The 25,451-nt window shown below is 39.1% G+C and overlaps 2 protein-coding genes across 2 annotated transcripts in view; both read left to right on the plus strand.

Moving 5' to 3' along the window:
* LOC134295586 (uncharacterized) overlaps positions 1–12,687 on the plus strand; it is a 252,270-nt gene extending 239,583 nt beyond the window's left edge. The window contains exon 2 of the mRNA XM_062968557.1: positions 9,185–12,687. Within this exon, the coding sequence (XP_062824627.1) occupies positions 9,809–11,080 (1,272 nt within the window). The 5' untranslated portion in view covers positions 9,185–9,808 and the 3' untranslated portion in view covers positions 11,081–12,687. The remainder of the gene's footprint in view (positions 1–9,184) is intronic.
* Positions 12,688–17,383: 4,696 nt separating this feature from the next.
* The window catches only part of akt1 (AKT serine/threonine kinase 1), a 141,811-nt gene continuing 133,743 nt past the window's right edge, over positions 17,384–25,451 (plus strand). Inside the window, exon 1 of the mRNA XM_062968556.1 lies at positions 17,384–17,523. The gene's annotated coding sequence lies outside the window, so the exon portion shown is untranslated. The remainder of the gene's footprint in view (positions 17,524–25,451) is intronic.

Raw genomic sequence — 25,451 nt, forward strand, 5'->3', positions numbered from 1 at the left:
GTATGGCAGTGTAATGGAACCTAAGGCATATTCTGACTGGAAGCTGCTGAGTTTCACCCATTCCTAAATAGCAAAGCCAAACTGTCGCTGAACAAATCTTAACCAAAAAATCCCCATGATTGGTCATCTCAGGGTCTCCATAAGTCAGAAATGACTTGAAGGCATGTAACAACAACAACATTTGGTGCCAGGAGTTATTGTTGGGATATTTGGTGTATCTACACTAGAATTAATGCAGTTTGGCATCACTTTAATTGTACTTTTGCAAGGTCTTTAGTCTTCTCTGCCAAAATATGCTGGAACCTCACCAAACTACAACTTTCAGGATTTGATAGCATTGAGCCATGGCAGTTAAAGTGTTGTCAGGGCCCTTTCACACAGACATATAACTCAGAATATCAAGGCAGATAATCCACAATATCTTCTTTGAACTGGGTTATCTGAGTCCACACTGCCATATAATCCAGTTCAGTGTGGATTTTATACAGCTGTGTGGAAGGGGCCTCAGACTGCATTACAGTGTTCCCTCACTATTTCGGGGTTCACTTTTCACGGATTGGCTGTTTCACGGTCTTTCAATAAACTCTAAAAGACTATTATAGATCATAAAAAATTACAATTTACAGCCTAAGGAAGGGAGGAAGCAGAAGACAAAGGGAGAAAAAAGGAGCCCAAGCGGCAACGGGAGAAGGAGGCGATTTATCAACACACGATTGGTTGATAAAGACTTAAAACAGTATATAACTACTAAAATAATGTATAAATATTAAAATATAGTGTCCCTACTTTGCGGATTTTCACTTATTGCGGGTGGTCCTGGAACCTAACCTCCGTGATAAGTGAGGTAACACTGTATATCTATAGTGTAGAGCAGCCTTTCTCAAGAGTTTTTAAAAATTACTTGTGTGATTTCCAGAATTCCAAGAATCTCCAGCTGGCAAAGAACCTCTGTTATTTTTTAAAAATACAGTAGAGTCTCACTTATCCAACATAAACGGGCCAGCAGAACGTTGGATAAGCAAAAATGTTGGATAATAAGGAGGGATTAAGGAAAAACCTATTAAATGTTAAATTACGTTATGATTTTGGTGCTTAATTTTACAAATTAAGCACTAAAAACATCATGTTTTACAACAAATTGACAGAAAAAGCAATCCAAAAGACATTAATGTTATGTAGTAATTATTTTATTTATGAATTTAGCACCAAAAAATCATAATACATTGAAAATATTAACTAAAAAAACATTGGCTACTAACAAATTGACTACAAATAAAGGGAGGATTGCATAAAATGAACTTACAGTAGGAAATTAAATCCATAAAAAGTTCAATCCTGGCTGCCTAGAAAAATAGCTGTGGATCAGGGCGGGAGGCAAGCTGCGTTGGATAATCCAGAACGTTGGATAAGTCAGTGTTGGATAAGTCAGACTCTACTGTACATCAAAATAATTAAAATAATTAAAAATTAGTAACAGCTTTTTTGTGTCAGGAGTGACTTGGGAAACTGCAAGTCACTTCTGTTGTGAAAGAATTGGCTGTCTGCAAGGACGTTGCCCAGGGGATGTTTTGATGTTTTTACCATCCTTGTGGGAGGCTTCTCTCATCTCCCCGCATGGAGCTGGAGCTGATAGAGGGAGCTCAACCGCTCTCTCCCCAGGTTGGATACAAACTGGCAACCAACCTTCAAGGCATCAGTCATGCCGGCATAAGGGTTTAACCCATTACAGGGGGCTAAAATCCAAGCTATAAAGTAGTTTATGGAGGAGTTCTTTTGAGCAGAGAAAGAACAGGTTTTCAATTGGAACATATTCCAATAAAATAATTGTTCATTTTTGAAAAAAAATGTTTCTGCAAGTTCATAAACATGAACCCCTACACAAGGGAAGATTATGCAGCAAAATCACCCTGAAGTTTTTCACCAGGCAATGGAGCCTAGTTTCGAGCATATCTTCAGGGCGAGAACCTTGACATTTTGGGGAACATTTAATTGGGATTTATTTGAAATATTTATACTCAGCCTTTCACCTTACAAGGATTTTAAAGCAGTAACCCTTCAGCATGCAAAGCACATCCTCTACCACTGAGCTATGGTCCTTCCCACGAGGAAAAGGGGAAATTTCAGCAGGTATTCAGCTTGTCATAAAGTAGTGAGAAAAATCCACAATATCTGAAGTTTTCTCTTCCACAGCATGGGTTCTACAGGCTGCCCTCTTTCTTTGTACCTGCTTGTCCAGTAGAACAGAATTTCTGTATATAGTAAGAAACAACTTGTACCACTAATGTTTCATTAAGTCAAATATAAGGGCTCTGAAGAGGGAATCTAGGGGCTTTCCTGAATATTAAGGTTGACTGGTTTTAATGCCTCTAGGAATCATTATATTACAACCTTTTTACTTTTTACAAAATCTCTAGTGATCTGACCAACCTAAGAAGGGGAAAAAGTCAACATTTGATTGTTTTTTTAACAATATGTTTCACTGCTTGAGCATCCCTTATCTAAAATGCTTACAACCAAAAGTATTTGGATTTTAGGTTTTTTTTTCAGATTTTGGAATATTTACATTTTCATAATGCAAACAAGGCCTAAGTCTGAACACAAAATGTTCCTATGTTTCATATCCATTTTCTACATGGCCTGAATGTTATTTTATACTCGGTATTTTTAATATTTCTGCGCATGAAATTAAAATTTGTAGATTGAAAAATCAGAAAGCAAAGGTGTCACCATCTCAGCCACCTATGTGGAGAGTTTTGGATTTGTGAATATTTCAGATTTCAGAATTTGGGATGCTCCTCTATTTCTATTATGTTCTACCTTTCCATGCATGATTTTCTTTTCTGGGTAACCATGTCTTCACATAATGTGTCCAAAATATGACAATATTAGTTGAGTCATATTGACTGCTTGGAAGAATTCAGTCTTTATTTACTTTGTACTTTTAGCAGCCCACAGCATTCATAGATCTCGTCTCCGGCACATTTAAAATGAGTTGATTTTCTTCCAATCAGTTTTCTTCATTGTCCAATTTTCATTACCATACATAATAATGGGAAATACAATAATATGGGCCATCCTAAATTTACTCTTAATTAACATATCTTGATACTTCAGGATCTTACCTAGTTCCTTCATAGCTGCCCTTCCAAGTTCAAGTCGTCTTCTGATTTTTTTACCATCATTGACCGATCCGAAGTATGAAAAATCTTGAACTATTTCAATGTCTCCATCAGCTTTAAAGTTATATAAGTCATCCATAGTCTTTATTTATTTTTTCTTAATGCCTAGTTGTAAAGCAGTTTGGCTCTGATTCAACATAGAGGTTTGAGAGACCTTCCACACAGTCATATAACCCAGAATATCAAGGCAGAAAATCCCACAATATCTGTTTGAACTGAGTTATCGGAGTGTACACCGCCATATATTCCAGTTAAAAGCAGAAAATGTGGGATTTTATTTAAATGTGGAAGGGGCCTCAGTGAAATTTTGACTTGGAAATCCCAAAGATTTTTGTGTGTCTTTGGAAATGGTCAAGGAATTGTTATTGTTTTGTACTTTGACAGAGTTGGATTAATTTTTCAGACAGGATGTACCCTAGGAAGGTAATCCAGAATTTGCCATATACTTGCAAGAGAGAGATTGTTATTAGAAGCCTTTTAATTTTGATTAAAAAGTACCTATAACTTAAAACGAAATCATGACATGTATGCCAAGCTTCAAATGAAGCAGGTGTTCACTGTAGGGCTTGCATCAACATTTTGGGAGTTTCCAAAAAAATGCACTTGTTCCTCAACATTCGCTGAAAGCAACACTTCTGAAAATTACATACAGCATAGAATAGGCCCTAAATTGCAAAAATTTAGAAGGTTATGCACTACCATTTTTGTGCCAGGGCAGTCTTAAATTTAGAGAAAGAGTTATTTGCTTCCCTTGTGCTTCTCCATGCTTTCTGGATGTGTGAAATTTGTATTAAAATGACAGGTGCCATTAGAGAGGTCTTCAAGCAAGGAGCCTGGAAAACACCAGAATTATAGGTATAGATATTGAGCTAAAATACTGAACTATTAAAGTTTTTCTTCTTTTCTGTTCAGTTGACACCAGTCAGTAAAAGAGCAATAGGACAAAGATATGGAGCAAAAGTAGAACTTGGGCAGTTAATTTTAAAAGTAACTTGTTCTAGTATTTGTCATAGTGCTTAAAAAGTATCTCATTTCAATTCTGGAAAAGTAATTTAACAGATTATTTCCTATCTTATTTATTGCTTTAAAAATAATTATCAATTATAATTTGAAAGTAAGGTCAGTGGTTGAAGGGGAGTTAACGTCAATGGGGTGACAGATCTGCTCTGGGTTTTAGTCTTAACTTTAAAAAGCTATCCAAGGTGCTGAACCTATTCAGAGGAATAGGGACCAGTGGTTTGGAGAGCACCTTAAAGTTTAAACAAATGCCTGGGTTGGATTAATTAACCAATTGACATAGAAGCTGCCAGTTGCCAGTGTCAGAACTGGCAACTTGGAGATACCTAACATTGTAGAAATGGAAGATTTGCATGTGATGCCATTATACATGTGCATTGGGTTGTGCATTCAGTAGTACATTTGTTACCTTGGTGATGCACAATTTTTGTAACACTGTGTCACACTGCTATCCAACATAAGGGTAACTCTATATGCCTACATAGCATTAATGAAAAACCTGGGGCTTTGGGTCCCTCCAAATCTAGATTGCTAATGGGTGTTCATGATGGTCCAGGTTCAGATTATTTGATCTTGGGTAGCTTTAGCATAGACCAGGACAAAATGGTGTGGTTCTCTAGCTGCCATTGAACTACATCTCCAAGCAGTCCTGGCCTGTATAGCCAATTATAAGGAACTAGCTGTGCCTGGCCACGCGTTGCTGTGGCAAAGTGGTGGTGGTATTGGTTAAAAATTGTTGTGTAATTTTTATTTGACATTATTTGTATTTTTTATTAATTTTATTGTAAGTTATCTTTTTATTTATTATATTTTATTATTTTCTTGTATTTTTGTTATTTTCTGTTATTATAGTATTTTATTGTATTAATTTTTTAGTGTTTTTAATTATTTTTTAGTGTTTTTATTATTTTTTATTGGGTTGCTAGGAAACCAAGTTGGAGCTTAGCCTTCTAACTGGCAGCAATTGGATAAAAGCAATTATTCCTCTCTCTCTAATTAGGACTTTATTTTTCTTTTCTTTTTGTTGTATCAACCTAGAGCTCTGGATGATGGGTTGTGTTGTCAAATTTCGAGGTTGGGGGGCCTGTAGTATTGTTGTTTTGTGGGTCGCCGTGATGCCACCACTCTTTTATATATATAGATGGTGGCTATTGCAATCCAGCAACATCTGAAGGAGCACTTTCTCCTCTGACTTAGGTGGCAACGTCTTCCAAATCAGTCTGATTCACTCTGGACAGATCCGAAATTGACTCAAGTCCTGTTTTTTTCCATTCAAAGTTGATGGCTGCCATTCATCTTTATGGGGAAAATAAAATAATCCAGTGCATTTCAGGAGTGTATGGTTTGCAAAGGGGAACCTATCCCATTATAGCAGTACAGTGTTGGAAAATGCAGAAGGATGAAGTCTTTATTTGTTGTGCCTTCAAGTTGTTTCCAACTTATGGCTACCATAGAATGAAGCTCTTGTGGGAAAAAATATTTTTAGAGAAGCAAGTTGAAAAAAAATAATCTTATTTCAGGGGAAGAAATATTCAGGAGCTACAGATTGGGGCCCAAGTGAGCTGCATGATTTTAGTGGGAGAAAGATCCGTGAAGATTTCCTGAATTGTGCTTGTTACAACAAATAGATTTGCTATCTCTTGGCTGATCCTAACCTTGTGGTTCCTCACAAGGTGTCTCTTTCTGCACAGGCAGCTTTGAAAAATCCGGGCAGGATTAATTTCTGATATTGCAGTTGACTTTTCTGGGGATGCTTTTACTTAATCATAGCCTAGTTGTTTATATCCCAAGTGTCTCTTGCTTAAGTTTTAACAGTACCGAATTTTACTTGGTTTTTAACTATGCAAGAGCTAGTTCATATAGCATTTTATATAGTACTAGCTTTGCCCGGCCACGCGTTGCTGTGGCTTATGGGAATCCTTTGTTGGCCAGGTGGAATAGCAGTGAATAGCCTTGCAGTCTCAAAGTCTGGCCGTTTTCTGGAGTAGCTGGAGCTTTTTGTTGTATGAACATAGAGACATGGGTGAGGGGTTGTGCTGCCAAGTTTAGTGTTTCTGGGATGTGTAGTTTTGTTGTTTTGTCCTAGGCCGAAATTTCATTACCCTTTTATATATATAGATTTTAAAGGGGCATCTCACCACTGATGTATGTAGCATTTTAATGTTTTATGTAGTATTTTGATGGCGTTTTTTGTGCTGTATTTTAAAATTCAGTTTTTAAATGTATTTATTTGTTTGTCCTATATGTGAAAGATTGATGATCTAAGCATTGAGTAAACTACAACAAATATATCCAGGAGAATTTCATTTGAACTTGCATGCAAAAGTGCTTCCAATCTCAGCTAAACACATCAAAGGGAGGTTTTAAAGGTAATTTTAATTGTATTTTGTTGTATTTTAACTATTGTATCAATTGCACAAATATTTAATTGATTTTTTTTTAAAAAAACTGTAATTGCCTTTTTTTAAAATGTTATTGGGTTGTTTCATGTTGTTGTTAGTCGCCTTGAATCCCTGTAGAAAGAAAGGCAGGATAGAAATAGAACGTCAATAAATAAAATAAAATACATTATTTCAATGAAGATATTTCAAACATATTCCAACAAAGAGGAGTGGATGCATAGCAAAAGAACAATCACTTGAATGGAGACGAACTCCCAAGAGCACAGCATGGCTTGGCTTTTAATAATAATTAAAAGGAAGATCTCTCAAACACAAGCTTATGGAGTCTTGAATCTTGACTATGACTGAATGCTTAATGTATTGTCCAAGGTTTTCATGGTCGGAATCACTGGGTTGCTGTGAGTCTTTCGGGCTGTATGGCCATGTTCCAGAAGCATTCTCCCCTGACATTTTGCCCACATCTGTGGCAGGCATCACCTCACAACCTCTGAGGATGCCTGCCACAGATGTGGGCGAAATGTCAGGAGACAAAGCTTCTGGAACATGGCTATACAGCCTGAAAGACTCACAGCAACCCTGAGTGCTTAATTATTGTATATTCCACTGAATTATTGTATATTTCAGTGAACTGTAGATCTTTACTACCCAAGTACTTCATGTTCCAAAGCTGGTGATGGGAATCTCAATGTGGCTGCAAATGAAGATTTTATTTCCTTATGTTCATTATATTGCAGTTCTAGTCTCAGAAAAATAAACATTTTTTGTGCCATCAGAAAGATTGTGAAGGTGGCTAAAATGGGCCCTTCCTCAATATTTAAGCACACCAGCAGTTTTTATCAACATTTGAGAGAAAGCTGTGATATGTTTGAGCAAAACATTAAAAGGTAAACGTAAAGGTTTTTCCCTGACATTAAGTCCAGTCGTGTCCAATTCTGGGTATTGGTGCTCCTCTCCATTTCTAAGCTGAAGAGCCGGCGTTGTCCATAGACACCTCCAAGGTCATGTGGCCGGCATGACTGCATGGAGCGCTGTTTCCTTCCCGCTGAAGCAGTAGCTGGGGCTAATAGCAGGAGCTCACTCCGCTCCCTGGATTTGAACCTCCAGCCTTTTGGTCAGCAAGTTCAGTAGCTCAGCAGTTTAACCCGCTGCGCTATCCAGGGCTCAAGCAAAACATTACATTCAGGAAAATGTAAACATGTTCCTTTTGAACACCTTTTAACTTGCCGCAACTATGAAACTTTTTAAGCAGAACTCTTTGACATTTGGCATGGTTGTGGAACTATGAAACCAGAAGCAAAGCTTGTAAGTATTGGCTTAATAGGTTGTCACTTTTACAAGCAATAAAATGCCAAGTAATAATTTAAAGGAGCCCCCCCCCCCCCCGTGGAGCAGTGTGTTAAAAAGCTGAGCTGCTGAACTTGCAGACCAAAAGGTCACAGGTTCAAATCTGGGGAGCAGGGTGAGCTTCCACTGTTAGCTCCAGCTTCTGCCAACCTAGCAGTTCGAAAACATGCAAATGTGAGTAGATCAATAGGTACCGCTCCGGCAGGAAAGTAACGGCGCTCCATGCCGTCATGCCAGCCATGACGTTGGAGGTGTCTACGGACAACGCCGGCTCTTCGGCTGAGAAATGTAGATGAGCACCAACCCCTAGAGTTGGACACGACTGGACTTAATGTCAGGGGAAACCTTTAACTTTACCTTTTTACTAGTAATCTAAAAATTATTTCCTTTGGAAACCACCTTAATTAAAGGAGAAGTTTGATCCTAGAAGTTTTAAGAAGAGAATCAGAACAAAACATAGTCCAGTCCAGCATTTCTCAAGCTTTCTGATGTGCTGGATCAGTAATTTTTCCTCCAGTGTACTAGGGATTAGTATTATACTTGTGTCCTATTATTATTGCATTTGTATAGTGTCCTGGAAACTCAACACAGATTGGCAACCAATGTTTATAGGAATGGCATAAATCCACAAACTTTGAGTAGCCTCATCTAAGCCTTCAACTAGAGCAGGTATGGGCAAACTTCGGCCCTCCTGGTGTTTTGGACTTCAACTCCCACAATTCCTAACAGCCGATAGGCTGTTAGGAATTGTGGGAGTTGAAGTACAAAACACCAGGAGGGCCGAAGTTTGCCCATGCCTGAACGAGAGCTTGCAAACTCTCCTAATGCAAAAGGCATACAGAATTAAAAGACATGCAATTAGCCCTCCGTATCCACAGATTCTGCATCCATAGATTTCACTATCCACAACTTGTAAATATTTTAATGTTCATTCGAAACCTACCCTTCTATAAATCGGCTTGGTTAAGAGAAGACCTCAAGGGCAGGATGGTTCTCTTAAATAAAGTAGGACTCCATCTAAGGGTTTGAAGTTATAGGAAAGTACCGTATATACTCGAGGATAACCCGACCCAAATACAAGCCAAGGCACTTAATTTTACCACAAAAAATGGGAAAACTTATTGACTTGAGTATAAACCGAGGGTGGGCAATGCAGCCGCTACTGGTAAATTTCAAAATAAAAATAAATACCAATAAAACTACATTAATACAGGTATCAGAGGCAGCAGGAGGACAGCAGAGGCAGCAGGAGGACATTTTTGCTCCCTGGCTTCAGGTAGGATTTGGCTAAGATTTGGCTAAGATTTTAAACTGAGTGTGGGCTTGGCTCCTGTGGTCAAAGTCTAACTGTTGTGTGACTGTTGTGTTGAAAGAGAGCCAGGTACTTAAGTTGATTGACAGCAGGCATTGTCCCCTGTTAATTGAGTTTCTGGGAAAGCTTTATTTGCCAGTGTGAGTTTCTGCCAGAGCCTGATCCCAGAAGGGCAGTTGATTCTCGCAGAAGCAGAGGCAGCAGGAGGACATTTTTGCTCCCTGGCTTCAGGTAGGATTTGGCTAAGATTTGGCTAAGATTTTAAACTGAGTGTGGGCTTGGCTCCTGTGGTCAAAGTCTAACTGTTGTGTGACTGTTGTGTTGAAAGAGAGCCAGGTACTTAAGTTGATTGACAGCAGGCATTGTCCCCTGTTAATTGAGTTTCTGGGAAAGCTTTATTTGCACCTTTACTAACTATCCTTTGCAGTACGTACAGGAAACAAAGCAACATAAACAAATACACAAAAAGGTGGTTTGTTGCAGTTTGCACATAAAGTGCGTGCATATTACTTAACTGTACAAAGATCCCACTTGGCCACCACGCTCACCAAGAGATGCAACAAAAGCAAAACATTCCCATCACATGCACCAGCTGTGGCATGTTCCGCTTTTTCACACAAAAACTAGACAACTACATCTGCTCCAAATGCAAACAGATGACTCTGATGGAGCAGAGGATCCAACAGCTCGAGCACCGTATTAAGACCCTTAAGGACATTCAGGCACTCGAGCTCTTCTTGGACACTGCACAACACGCTGCTGTAGATCAGCAGCCTGCATCACACCAACACCACCAAGACCATGATCAGGAACCTTATGGGGAGATCAACTCAAAGGTAGACAACCCTCAGGCTTGGAAGGAGGTCACCCATAGAAGGAGACGCAGGACCAGGCAGCCTCCGCAGAACTCCTCTGCTCAGCTGCATTTACACAACAGATTTGAAATTCTTACATCATTAACATACAATCAGGAAACACATCTTGTGGAGGACCACAGTTTCTTAGATAGCACTCAGTGGACCACCCTGGATCAATGCGCAGGGGATAGCCCTGACGGGGACAGTGCATCACCACAGTCACACTTATGTAATCATGCAAATGCTCCATCCCCAATCATAGACCAGGAGCAACAGGAACATCCTTGGGAGAGTAATGGGCTCTCGGATGTATCTCAATGGATTGTCATTGATGAATGCACTGGGGATGTTGAGGAGGAGGACAACACTTTACACCTACATGATTCACTTCAACAGGAACACTCTTCAGGGGACATACACACTGTCTTGCACAAAAGGGACCCTGTCAATCCTCAAAGGAAACAGGTCTTGGTAGTAGGTGACTCCCTCCTTAGAGGAACGGAAGCCATCATTTCCAGACCGGATGGGATGGCTCGAGAAACATGCTGCCTCCCAGGGGCAAAAATACACCATATCACTCAGAGGCTCAGCAGGCTCCTAAAGCCCCATCACCCTCCCCACCTTATGTTGATTCATGTAGGTACCAATGACACCGCTAGGCATACTTTTCAAAAGATCACCAATGATTTTCGAGCTCTGGGAACAAAGCTAAAACTGTATAACGTACATGTGATCTTTTCATCCCTCCTCCCTGTTGTAGGACACGGCTCTACAAGGGCCGGAAAAATAGTACAGGTCAATAACTGGCTCAGAAAGTGGTGTCAAGAGGAGCATTTTGGCTTCCTTGACCATGGTCTACTCTTCCAAGAGGATGGACTACTGGCAAGCGATGGGGTGCATCTCACACAAGTAGGAAAACATCTTTTTGCACACAGACTCACAAACCTCATCAGGCGCACTTTAAACTAGATCCACTGGGGGAGGGGAACAACAGCCTGGCGAACACTATATTACCCACGACCACAGGGAACCGCCGAAAGGCTAAACGGAGGGCTGCACAAACACAGCAAGGACCAAGTACAGAGAGCACAATAATCCCAAATAAACAGTTCGAGGGGAGGTCACAGGGGCTTACATGTCTTTACACTAATGCTCAGAGCATGGGAAATAAGCAAGACGAACTCCAACTCCTAGCACAGCACCACACATACGATGTCATAGGCATCACTGAAACCTGGTGGGATGACTCCCATCACTGGAATTTAACCATTGAGGGCTATAACCTCTTTCACAGAAATAGAACAAAGGGGAGAGGAGGGGGAGTAGCTTTATATGTCAAAAACAGTTACGTTGCAGAAGAAATGCAAGACTGTAATCCGGGAAACCAGCTTGAAAGCATCTGGATAAGAATCAAGGGAACCGGGACTCAAAAAGATCTTGTCGTGGGTGTCTACTACAGACCTCCGAGTCAGGATGAAGGACTTGATGAAGCCTTCTGTCAACAGCTGACCAAACAGGCACAAAGAAGAGATATAGTAGTCATGGGCGATTTCAATTATCCCGATATCTGCTGGAAAACAAACTCAGCCAAGAGTACAAAGTCCAACAAATTCCTCACTTGCCTTGCAGATAATTTTATGGTCCAGAAGGTAGAAGAGGCAACAAGGGGATCAGCAACTCTTGATCTAATCTTAACAAATGTGGAAGACCTGATCAATACAGTTGAAGTGGTTGGATCCTTAGGGGCAAGTGACCATGTGCTCCTGCAGTTTGCAATACAAAGGAATGCTGAAACTAAGACAAGTCAAACACGCATTCTGGACTTTAAGAGAGCTGACTTCCAAAAAATGAAGGAATTACTGAGCGGCATTCCATGGACGCCGATATTAAAAAACAAGGGAGTTAAGGATGGATGGGAGTTTTTCAAAAGTGAAATACTCAAGGCGCAAATGCAAACAGTGCCAACAAAGAAGAAAAATAAGACAAGTGCAAAGAAGCCAGAATGGATGTCCAAAGAACTTCTAACTGAGCTAAAGCTCAAAAGTGACATGCACAAGAAGTGGAAAAGGGGAGAAATCACCAAAGAAGAATTCAAATGTATAGCCAACACCTGTAGGGAAAAGGTTCGCAAGGCTGAAGCGCAAAATGAGCTCAGGCTTGCCAGGGACATAAAAAACAACAAAAAAGGCTTTTTTGCTTACGTTGGTAGAAAAAGGAAGAAAAAGGAGGCGATAGGGCCATTGCAAGGAGAAGATGGGGTGATGGCGACAGGGGACAGGGAAAAGGCAGAACTACTTAATGCCTTCTTTGCCTCGGTCTTCTCAGAAAAAGAAAGCCATCTTCAACCTCAGCAACACGGAATGGACGAAGGATTGGGGGAAATCCAACCCCAAATAGGGAAACAAGTTGTCCAGGAACACTTGGCCTCTCTAAACGAATTCAAGTCCCCAGGGCCAGATCAGCTACACCCAAGAGTACTGAAGGAACTAGCGGAAGTTTTTTCAGAACCACTGGCAATTATCTTCGAGAGTTCTTGGAGAACGGGAGAAGTCCCAGCAGATTGGAGGAGGGCGAATGCGGTCCCGAAGGGTTAGAAGGCACGATCATCAAGTTTGCAGACGACACAAAACTGGGAGGGATAGCTAACACTCCAGAAGACAGGAGCAGAATTCAAAACGATCTTGACAGACTAGAGAGATGGGCCAAAACTAACAAAATGAAGTTCAACAGGGACAAATGCAAGATACTTCACTTCGGCAGAAAAAATGGAAATCAAAGATACAGAATGGGGGACGCCTGGCTTGACAGCAGTGTGTGCGAAAAAGACCTTGGAGTCCTTGTGGACAACAAGTTAAACATGAGCCAACAATGTGATGCGGCTGCTAAAAAAGCCAATGGGATTCTGGCCTGCATCAATAGGGGAATAGCGTCTAGATCCAGGGAAGTTATGCTCCCCCTCTATTCTGCCTTGGTCAGACCACACCTGGAATACTGTGTCCAATTTTGGGCACCACAGTTGAAGGGAGACGTTGACAAGCTGGAAAGCGTCCAGAGGAGGGCGACTAAAATGATTAAGGGTCTGGAGAACAAGCCCTATGAGGAGCGGCTTAAAGAGCTGGGCATGTTTAGCCTGCAGAAGAGAAGGCTGAGAGGAGACATGATAGCCATGTACAAATATGTGAAGGGAAGTCATAGGGAGGAGGGAGCAAGCTTGTTTTCTGCTGCCCTGCAGACTAGGACACGGAACAATGGCTTCAAACTACAGGAAAGGAGATTCCACCTGAACATCAGGAAGAACTTCCTCACTGTGAGGGCTGTTCGACAGTGGAACTCTCTCCCCGGGGCTGTGGTGGAGGCTCCTTCCTTGGAGGCTTTTAAGCAGAGGCTGGATGGCCATCTGTCGGGGGTGCTTTGAATGCGATTTCCTGCTTCTTAGCAGGGGGTTGGACTAGATGGCCCATGTGGTCTCTTCCAACTCTACTATTCTATGATTCTATGATTCTATGATCAGTAGTGAAATGTTTTTGAATAAAGCTACAGTAGAGTCTCACTTATCCAACGTAAACGGGCCAACAGAACGTTGGATAAGCGAATATATTGGATAATAAGAAGAGATTAAGGAAAAGCCTATTAAATATCAAATTAGGTTCTGACTTTACAAATTAAGCACTAGAACATCATGTTATACAACAAATTTGACAGAAAAAGTAGTTCAATACGCAGTAATACTATATAGTAATTACTGTATATACGAATTTAGCACCAAAATATCATGATATATTGAAAACATTGACTACAAAAATGCGTTGGATAATCCAGAACGTTGGATAAGCGAGTGTTGGATAAGTGAGACTCTACTATATAATGTAAGATAAGAGTGTCCAACTCTGATTAAATCATTATTCTAACCATCTTCAATGTAAATGTGCTTATGTATCCTTCCAATAATAATAAATAGAGTTAAATATTAAATGTAATAATAATATTACAGTAAAATAATAAATATAATAATAACTAATAATATAGTAAAATAATAAATATAATAATAATAATAAGAGTAAAATAATAAATATAATAATAATAATAAGAGTAAAATAAATGTAATAGTAACTAATAATAGAGTAAAATAATACATGTAATAATTATACTAGAGTAAAATAATAAATGTAATAGTAACAATAATAGGAAAAATAATAAATGTACTGTATATACTCGAGTGTAAGCTGACCTGAATATAAGCCGACCAGGATCCTCACTCGAGTATAAGCTGAGGGGGGCTTTTTTCAGCCCTAAAGAAGGGCTGAAAAACTCGGCTTATACTCGCGTGTATACAGTAGATTGCAATTGCACATTTGAAGGAATTTCTAGATTACTGTTTCTTAAATTGTGCGACCACAGCGAAGAATGTGGCAACAGTAAAAGGTTTCTGAATGCCACCTAGTGGCTGATTTAGACATTTAAAAAGATTTGTTGTGCAGGATTTGCAGAAAATGCTTCAAGCAAAGTAAGTAAGCAAATAAATAAATGGATGTACAGTAGAGTCTCACTTATCCAACATAAACGGGCCGGCAGAACATTGGATAAGCGAAAATGTTGGATAATAAGGAGGGAAAATCCTATTGAACGTCAAATTACGTTATGATTTTACAAATTAAGCACCAAAAACAACATGTTTTACAACAAATCGACAGAAGAAGCAGTTCAATACACGGTAATGTTATGTAGTAATTACTGTATTTATGAATTTAGCACCAAAACATTGCAATATATTGAAAACATTGACTACAAAAACATTGGCTTACTAACAAATTGACTAGAAATAAAGATAGAATTGCATAAATGAACTTACAGTAGCAACCTCGTCGGAAATTACATCCATAAAAAGTTCAATCCTTGATGCCTAGAGAAAGAGCTGTGGATCAGGACGGGAGGCAAACTGCATTGGATAATCCAGAACGTTGGATAAGCAAATGTTGGATAAGTGAGATTCTACTGTCTCATAATAAAAAATATAACAGATAAAAGTATCATGAAATCAAAAATGCAATAACGATAAAAATAATAGTCTTACAATTAAAATAATAAAAAATCAGATTATTATAAAATAATATTATAATAAAAATAATTGCATTGTGTCATGTTTGCTGTCTGCAGCTTTGAGTCCCTAAATTGGGGAAAAGGCTGGGTAAAACCAAAATATGTAAATCAACCAAATGAATAAAAGTATAATAATAAAAATAAAAAGTATAATAATAAAAATCATACAAAAATATTGGAAAATAAAGATTAAAAATGAAAGTATCCCAATACAATCTATAAAAATAAAAGTTTTACAAAACCAAAAATAAAATACAAACTCAATATATTTAAATAATATAAAAAATAAATAAGAAAAATGAAAAAAGTATTGTAAAAAAAAATATTACATGTGTTGTCGAAGGCTTTCACGGCCGGAATCACTGAGTTGCTGTGAGTTTTCCAGGCTGTCAGGCCATGTTCTAGAAGCATTCTCTCCTGACATTTTGCCCACATCTGTTAGGAATTGTGGAAGTTGAAGTCCAAAAGGGCCTGGAGGTCCAAATTTTGCCCATGCCTGGTATAGATATATACATGCTTGCATATAAATACATGTACATATAGTTATATGTGTGTGTAAATGCATGTGTAAATGTGTGAGTAATATTATTATTAAAGGTATGTGCATACAATGCGTGTAAGTATATACAGTAGAGTCTCACTTATCCAACATTCGCTTATCCAACCTTCTGGATTATCCAACGCAGTCTGCCTTTTCATAGTTAATTTTTTTGTAGTCAATGATTTTCAATACATTGTGATGTTTTGGTGCTAAATTCGTAAATACAGTAATTGCTACATGGCATTACTGCATATTGAACTACTTTTTCTGTCAAGTTTGTTGTTAAACATGATGTTTTGGTGCTTAATTTGTAAAATCATAACCTAATTTGATGTCTAATAGGGTTTTCCTTAATTCTTCCTTATTATCCAACATTTTCACTTATCCAACATTCTGCCAGCCCCTTTATGTTGGATAAGTGAGACTCTACTGTTTATGCATTGTGCGTCTTGGGTACATACAGTGTCATAGAAGCATGCTAATCACCTCCCAACAAAGGATTCCTCCAGGCAGGAAGCAGCCAGGCTTTGAAGCTGCAAGGCTATTCAATGCTAATCAAGGTGATTACAGTAGAGTCTCACTTATCCAAGCTTCGGTTATCCAAGCTTCTGGATTATCCAAGCCATTTTTGTAGTCAATGCTTTCAATATATCGTGATATTTTGGTGCTAAATTCGTAAATACAGTACAGTAGAGCCTCACTTATCCAACACTTGCTTATCCAAGCTTCTGGATCATCCAAGCCATTTTTGTAGTCAATGTTTTCAATATATCGTGATATTTTGGGTCTAAATTCGTAAATACAGTAATTACAACATAACATTACTGCGTATTGAACTACGTTTTCTGTCAAATTTGATGTAAAACATGATGTTTTGGTGCTTAATTTGTAAAATCATAATCTAATAGGGTTTTCCTTAATTCCTCCTTATTACCTAACCTATTCGCTTATCCAACGTTCTGCCGGCCCATTTATGTTGGATAAGTGAGACTCTACTGTGTATGAATTGTGTATCAGAGAAGCATGCTAATCACCTCCCAACAAAGGATTGCCCCAGGCAGGAAGCAGCCAGGCTTTGAAGCTGCAAGGCCATTCAATGCTAATCAAGGTGATTAATTACAACCTCCAACAGACAAAGAGTTCTTTCTCCCACCCTGGACGCTATTCCACAGATCTATAAACCCAACAAAACTCACAACCTCTGAGGATGCTTGCCATAGAGGTGGGCGAAACGTCAGGAGAGAATGCTTCCGGGACATGGCCGTACAGGACGGAAAACTCACAGCAACCCAAGTGATTCCAGTCGAAAAGTATTGTAATTTAAAAAAAAACAACAAAAAAAAACACTGGGAATAAGAAGAAGAGAAATAGGCGGGCGTTAGGACCCCGCGGACGTCGGCCGGGGGAAGAGGGAGACACGCAGACACACTCACAGGGCGCGAGGGAGTCAAAGGAGGGAAGCGGGAGGAACTGGGCAGCGCCGCCGCAGGAGCCAAGGCAAAGGCAACGGCGGCGGCGGCGGCGGCAGCAAGGGACCCGCAGCGCGTCCTGCCTCTCGCTCTCTCTCGCCTCGCCTCGGCTCGCCTTCCATTCATCGCCCGCTCTGCTCTGCTCTCCATGGGCTGATCCCTCGCGCCGGAGACGCCTCTGCAGCAGGAGAAGGACGAGGCGGAGGAAGAGGAGGAGGAGGAGGTTGCAGCCCAGCAGCCGCCCTCCTTCCTAGGCCTCGGCGCCGCTTCCCAAAGCCTCCTCTCCTCTCCTCCCTCCGCGGCATGTAAGTGGACCCCGGGCTCCGGGTGACTCCGTGGCTCCCTTCCTCGTGTTGTGTTCTTTGGTGCATTCATTGTCCAGGCGCATTGATTGAGGAGGGCTGGATGCAAGGCTTTGGGGAAAAGGCCTGGATGCTTGTAGATGGGTGTGTACTACACACACACACACACACACACACACACACAGGCATGCTTCTCTCCCCCTTCCCTCCCTCTCTCTCTCTATATTATACATATGCACATGCCTTTAGACACAAGCATGCGCACATGCATGCACATACATACACACAATAATAATAATAAACTTTATTTTTATACCCCACCTCTATCTCCCCAAAGGGGACTCAGGGCAGCTTACATGGGGCCAAGCCCGAATAAAAACAATAGCAATATAAAACACAACAATACACAAAAGACATGCACAATTATAAAAAACGTAAACATTAGCCAATAAAAACAAATGACAAGAACGAATAAAAACATGGATGTAAAAGTAGACTGGGTAAGGTGCACCATATAAATATTGTAAACACGAGGTGACTGATAAAGCAATGCACATATATACTCTCTCACACATAATGCACATGCATTGTATGCACATGGCTTTAATAATACTCATACAGACACAAACATGTAACTATATGCATATGACTTTAGAGACAGACATGCATAGATCTATATGCACATGCATACACACAATGCATATATATACTCACAATGCACATGCATTGTATGCACATGGCTTTAATAATACTCATACAGACACAAACATATAACTATATGCATATGACTTTAGAGGCAAACATGCATAGATCTATATGCATATGCATACACACAATGCATATATATACTCACAATGCACATGGATTGTATGCACATGGCTTTAATAATACTCATATAGACACAAACATATATGCATATGACTTTAGAGACAAACATGCATAGATCTATATGCACATGCATATACACAGTGCATATATATATATATATACTCAGTGCACATGCATTGTATGCACATGGCTTTAATAATACTCATACAGACACAAACATATAACTATATGCATATGACTTTAGAGGCAAACATGCATAGATCTATATGCATATGCATACACACAATGCATATATATACTCACAATGCACATGGATTGTATGCACATGGCTTTAATAATACTCATATAGACACAAACATATATGCATATGACTTTAGAGACAAACATGCATAGATCTATATGCACATGCATATACACAGTGCATATATATATATACTCAGTGCACATGCATTGTATGCACATGGCTTTAATAATACTCATACAGACAAACATATAACTATATGCATATGACTTTAGAGACTATAGATCTATACATACACAATACTCTCACACACAATTGTACGCACATGCCTTCAATAATAATAATATTGCTAACACAGATGCACACACATAACTATATGCACATGCCTTTAGATACAAACAAGCATAGAGCTATACACACATGCATACACATATACACACATGCATGCACACACACAATGCATATTTCACACACAATGCACACATAACTGCACATGACTTTAGATAAACATGCATATATATACACGCATGCACATACACACAATGCATATATATACTCACACCCATACACAATGCACACACATTGTATGCACATACCTTTAATAATAATATTACTCATACACACAATGCACACACATATAACTACATGCACATACCTTTATGCATAAACATGCATAGATCTATACACACAGTGCCTATAAGTATAATATATACACACTCACAATGCACACACATATGTATATTTGTACATTCTAAGTGATTATGCGGATGCTTTTATGTTAAACCGCTTTGAGTCTCCTTTGGGGGAGATAAAGCGGGGTATAAGTATAATAATAATAATAATAATAGGTATACACATGCCTTTAGGCACAAACATGTATAGATCTATACACATATTCATACATATATTTTCACACAATGCATATATGTGTGTGCACAGACATGCATATATATACACACATGTATATACACATATAGGTATAGGCACAGACACATACATGTATGTATACACAGACACATGCATGTATATACATACATCTATAGAGAGAAAGGATAGGTCAAAAGTCACAAAGCGGATTTCAATATTTAATAACTCCATTATTTTGTTTTTAATTTGCCATCATATATGATATATATAGGAAACAAAATTACATTATGAATATACACACACTCATAATGCATATATACATACATATATACATACACAATGCATACATATATATACACATATACAGATGTACATGCATGCATATATACAAATGTATGTATATATACACACACAATTCTCTCTCTCTCTCTCTCTCTATATATATACACATGCACACACAAACACACACACAAATATGTGGGCCAAAAGTCACAAAGGAATTTCAATATTTAATAACTCCTTTCTTTTTTGTTTTTAATTTAAATTACAGTACCATACTGTCATATATAGTATATCTAGAAAATAAAACTACATTAGATTACATGTAAAATCTTTTCAAAAAAAATTTCAAGTTATTAAAACATCAGACACCTTTGTGACTTTTGACCCGCCTTGAATGTGTGTGTGTAATACACACCCATATGCATGCATATAAACGTACACACAATACATGCAGATATATATATGTATACATTCAGACACATGCATTAACACACCTATACATACATATAATATGAATGTACAGCCTCCCCTTTTTTAGTGCATTGCAGTGTGGCTTTTGCTCCGCAGATGCAAGTTCAGAGCCCCAGGTTGAGAGAGAGGAGGGGCAAAAATAAACAAAAACAATGCTGACTCTAATGCTGAAAGGGAGGGGGTGTTGGTGGTGGGTTTTACAGGCTCTCTATGTCTTTGTGATGAGAAACACCACCCCTCCGCTCCCATCTTCAATGGGTTGTTTACATCGCAGCTTGAAAGTTGGCATCCTTTAGGCTGTTGTTGTTTTTGCTTCTGCTGCCCTTTTTCTCTTGCCACTGTGGCAGCGGTGGTTTGAAGGGCTGAAATTGTGAAATCAAACCCACACCTATGTGCATAGCAGGGGTGCTAGGAGTGTTTGCAGCCTTGGGGAGCCGAATATCAAATATCGCCATGGCCCTCTTCTTCTTCCTCCTCCTCCTCCTCCTTTTCTTCCCCGCCGCCTTGTTTGTTTACCTCCAGCAGCTTCCCCTTTTGCTGCCCGCAGCTGCTGGAGAAGGAAGAAAGAAGGCAGGCTGGAGCTCGGCTTGCCTTCCTTGTTCACTTCCTAGGTAGCCGGATCCCTTTCTTGCTTGCTTGCCCCCCACCAAATTAAATCAGGGAGGGGTGCTTCAAAGAAACATCCCGCTTTTTCTTTCTTTTACCCCAAATTCTATAACTCCATGCAATTCCCCTCTTTTCTGTTTGGATATGCCAACGTGTTACCCTGTTTCCCCGAAAATAAGACATCCCCAAAAAATAAGACCTAGCAGAGGTTTTGCTGAATTGCTAAATATAAGGCCTCCCCCAAAAGTAAAACCTAGCAAAGTTTTTGTTTGGAAGCATGCCCGGCGCCCGCCAAACAAAACACCAGAACTTGCAGGATCGGTAAATGTACACACCAGTTGTACATGGAAATAATGGTAATAATATATTAAAATGTTATATTATTTATATTTATACAGTAGTAACAAGAAAGTCTTGACAGGAGTCATAGTTTGTCTGGTTTGGTTATGTTGGTTTGTGATGACAACTACTGTACAGTATATAATAAATGTTCATTTTTTTTGTTCAACAATAAATGTGAATTCTTCTTCATGGAAAAATAAGACATCCCCTAAAAATAAGACCTAGCACATCTTTGGGAGCAAAAAATAATATAAGACACTGTCTTATTTTCGGGGAAACACGGTATTTCATTGACTTATGTCCTGGTGCATTATGGTTTTGGGTTGGGAACCTCATCACAGGGTGAGCAAAGGAGACAATGCTGTGTGTTTAATGATGATACCCTGTTTCCCCTAAAACAAGACATCCCCAGAAAATAAGACCTAGTAGAGGTTTTGCTGAATTGCCAAATATAAGGCCTCTCCCGAAAGTAAGACCTAGCAAAGTTTTTGTTTGGAAGCATGCCCGCCGAACAGAACACCAGAGCATGCAGGATCGGCAAATGTAAGTATCATAAAGTGTTGTACGTGGAAATATTGGTAGTAACAAGAAATTCTTGATAGGATTCACAGTTTGTCTGGTTATGCTGGTTTATGATGACAACTACTGTACAGTATATAATGTTCATTTTTTTGTTCAACAATAAATGTGAAATCTTCTTCATGGAAAAATAAGACATCCCCTGAAAATAAGACCTAGAGCATCTTTGGGAGCAAAAATTAATATAAGACACTATCTTATTTTCAGGACAACACGGTAGTAGTAATAGTACTCTGCTTCCCCGAAAATAAAACAGTGTCTTATATTAATTTTTGCTCCTAAAGATGTACTAGGTCTTATTTTCAGGGGATGTCTTACTTTTCAGTGAAGAAGAATTCACATTTATTGTTGAACAAAAAAAAAGAACATTTATTATATACTGTACAGTAGTTGTCATCACAAACCAGCATGACCAGACAAACTGTGAATCCTGTCAGGAGTTTCCTGTTACTACCATTATTCCCATGTACAACAATCTATAGTATGTACATTTACCAATCCTGCATGCTCTGGTGTTCTTTTTGGTGGACATGCTTCCAAAGAAAAACTTTGCTAGGTCTTACTTTTGGGGGAGGCCTTATATTTAGCAATTCAGCAAAACCTCTACTAGGTCTTATTTTCTGGGGATGTCTTATTTTTGGGGAAACAGGGTAGTAGTAGTAGTAGTAGTAGTAATAATAATAATAATAATAATAAATGGGAAGTGTCCGACATGTGATCTAATACAACAGCCAGCAGAGTGTCTGCTGTGGACTCCTCTTGTGTTTCAAATAATAATAATAAATGTAGTAGTAGTAATAATAATAATAACTTTTAATTTATTACCCGCCTCTCCTTTTGTGGGATATAGTGCCTCCCAAGATGTGCTTTGGAGTTGTGGAGCCAAGTTTGCAGCTCTCTTGTGTTCCTTCCGCAATCCTCTTAAGGATGCATCTACACTATAAGGTTAATGCACTTTGACACCCCTTTAATTGTCATGTTTCAGTGCTATGGAATCATAGGAGTTGTAGTTTTCATAGACCCTAAGACTTCCCTGCCAAAAGGTGCTGGTGCCTCACCAAACTGAAACTCCTATAATTCCATAGCATTGAGCCAAAGCAGCTAAAAGTGGTATCAAACTGCATTAGCTTTACAGTATAAAGCAGGCATGGGCAAACCTGGGCCCTCCAGGTGTTTTGGACTTCAACTCCCACAATTCCTAACAGCTGGTAGGCTGTTAGGAATTGTGGGAGTTGAAGTCCAAAACACCTGGAGTTCCCAAGTTTGCCCATACCTGGTGTAAAGGTACAGTTAAAGGATTACAAAAGTGGTGACACAGTTATTTCTGTTCTCTCCAGAATCCACTTAAGGGTACAACTACATTGCAGTTTGACACCACTTTAATTGCCCTGGCTCAGTGGTATGCAATCCTGGGATGTGTAGTATGATTGAGGCATGATACTCTTTGGCAAAGAAGGCATAAGTCCTTTTAAAACTGCAACTCCCATGACTTCAAAGCATGGACCCATGTTGGTTAAAGTGGGGTCAGATTGCAGTGTAGTTGCACCTTTAAGTAGTCTCTGGAGTGGACAGAAATGACTGTGTTCACCACTGGCAAACTTTTTTTTGTTTTTTTTGTTTTAATTCTTTCTACTTTATTAAATTTCCACAGTATATTCACTATCACAGCAGAGCAAGAAATCATAATCTAAAATCTTGCATTATCCCCCTCCTCACCAAGTCACAGACATTCACTAACTACTTCCCTATCATCCTCTTATTACTAAATTATCTTCTACTCTATTGTCTAATTTTACTAATAACATCATATCTGATTTTATTCAAAAGCTCAATAGATCTGAGGGTGGCTTAAATTTGCCATTAATTCAGTACTTAGAATTGATAAACGGTTTCCATATAACCTCAAACATTTTTTCTTGTATTTCTCCTGAAAAATATAATAAAGTACCGTAATATTAGAAAATATTTTCATATTTTCAAGTACTAATGATTATCAGTTCTTTGTTGTTGTGTGCTTTCAAGTCATTTCTGATCCATGGTGATTTTATTATGGGGTTTTCTTATTAAGATTTGTTTATAGGAAAATTGCTTTTACTTTCCTCTGAAGCTGAAAGAGTGTAACTCCCCCAAGGTCACTCATTGGCTTTCCATTATGATCTGGATTTGAATCCTGGTTCCCAGAGACATAGTCTCAAACTCAGACTATAAAACCAGTGCTTCCCAACCTTTGATCTTCTTGGTGTTTTGGACTTCAACTCCCAGACATCCCTGCTAGTTTACCAGCTGTTAGGAGTTGTGGGAGCTGAAGTCAAAAACACCAAGATGATCAAAGGTTGGGAAGCACTGATTTTGTGGTTTGAGTTTGAGGTCACAACTTTGGAAAGGGTAGGCAAACCTTTGGTAGCTGCTGGTAGAAGAGGCACATCTGAGGGAAATTTGGCTGCCTATTTCATGGGAAGCACTGTAGTATCTTCTTCTTTTACTACTACTTCAACTACTACTAGGTATCTGGCGAAGCCTGTGTTAGGTATTTTGGAATGACAAATATTAGAAGTAGTCATTGTTTGGTTTTGGATTTTATGAATAGTGGCATTAGAAATACACATGGCTCTCGGGATGTACATGAGCCTTTGGATGTAGGTGGACTATGGCACCCATCATCCTTGGTCAACCCACCCACCCCATCCCCACCAGTATTTTCAGTTGACCATGATGGGTATGTGTGCCAAGTTTTGTCCAGATCTGTTGTTGGCAGGAGTCAGAGGGGTCTCTGGATGTGGAACCACCTTGGAAAATACAAACAAAAAACCAAACAAACAATCATTTTCACTTTTTTATGTGTAGATTTTGTCCCATTTTATCTCCCTAAAAAGAGACCTGAAGTAGCTAACAACACTAAATATAATATACAATTTAAAACCTTAAAAATGCTAGTGTAAGGTACTGTGATATAAAGGTACAGCAGGAAGACAAGGGTTGTGTCTATAGTGTAGATTTAAAATAGTTTGGCACCATTTTACCTGCCATGGCTCAGTGCTGTGGAATCGTGGGAGTTGTAGTTTTACAAGAGTTTCTCTGACAGAGAGTGCTGGTGTCTTACCAAACTACAACTCAAAAGATTCCATAGCATGAAGCTATAGCACTTAAAGTGGTGTCAAACTGCATTCATTCTAGTGTAGATGCAGCCAAGGGCTCATAATTTTGCTTCAGCCAATTGCAATTTCTTTACAAGGATAAACTGCAGTGAAAGGGGGGAAAGAAGCTTTGTTTGTTGTCCTTTTGTTCCTGTGGAAAAGAAATAATCAGGTAAACAGGTACAGAATAAAGTTGCATTTGCCCATGCCTGCCTGAAGTTGATCTGCTTTGCTTTTGTGGAGGAAAGCCTAACTTTGCAAACAGGGTACGTTTGCTTCCAGGTCCTTTCTAATGCTCTTGTTTAGGTAAGGTTTATTGGTTTGGTCTCCTGATTTTCTCTGGCTTGAAAATTTCAAAGATAAACCACTGGCTGTTAGAAACACTGGGCCCTATACTATGAAATTATAATGCTCCGATTATACTTGAACAACTGTAGAATCCTGGGATTTGCAGTTTTACATCCAGAAAGCTCTAGATTGCAAATCCCAGGAAAGGCCCTAAACTTTAGGAATCCCATAGGCTGCAACCATGGAAGTTACAATGGTATCATTCATAGTTTGAATAATAATAATAATAATAA

Source organism: Anolis carolinensis, chromosome 1 (assembly GCF_035594765.1).
Source record: "Anolis carolinensis isolate JA03-04 chromosome 1, rAnoCar3.1.pri, whole genome shotgun sequence".
Taxonomy (NCBI): domain Eukaryota; kingdom Metazoa; phylum Chordata; class Lepidosauria; order Squamata; family Dactyloidae; genus Anolis; species Anolis carolinensis.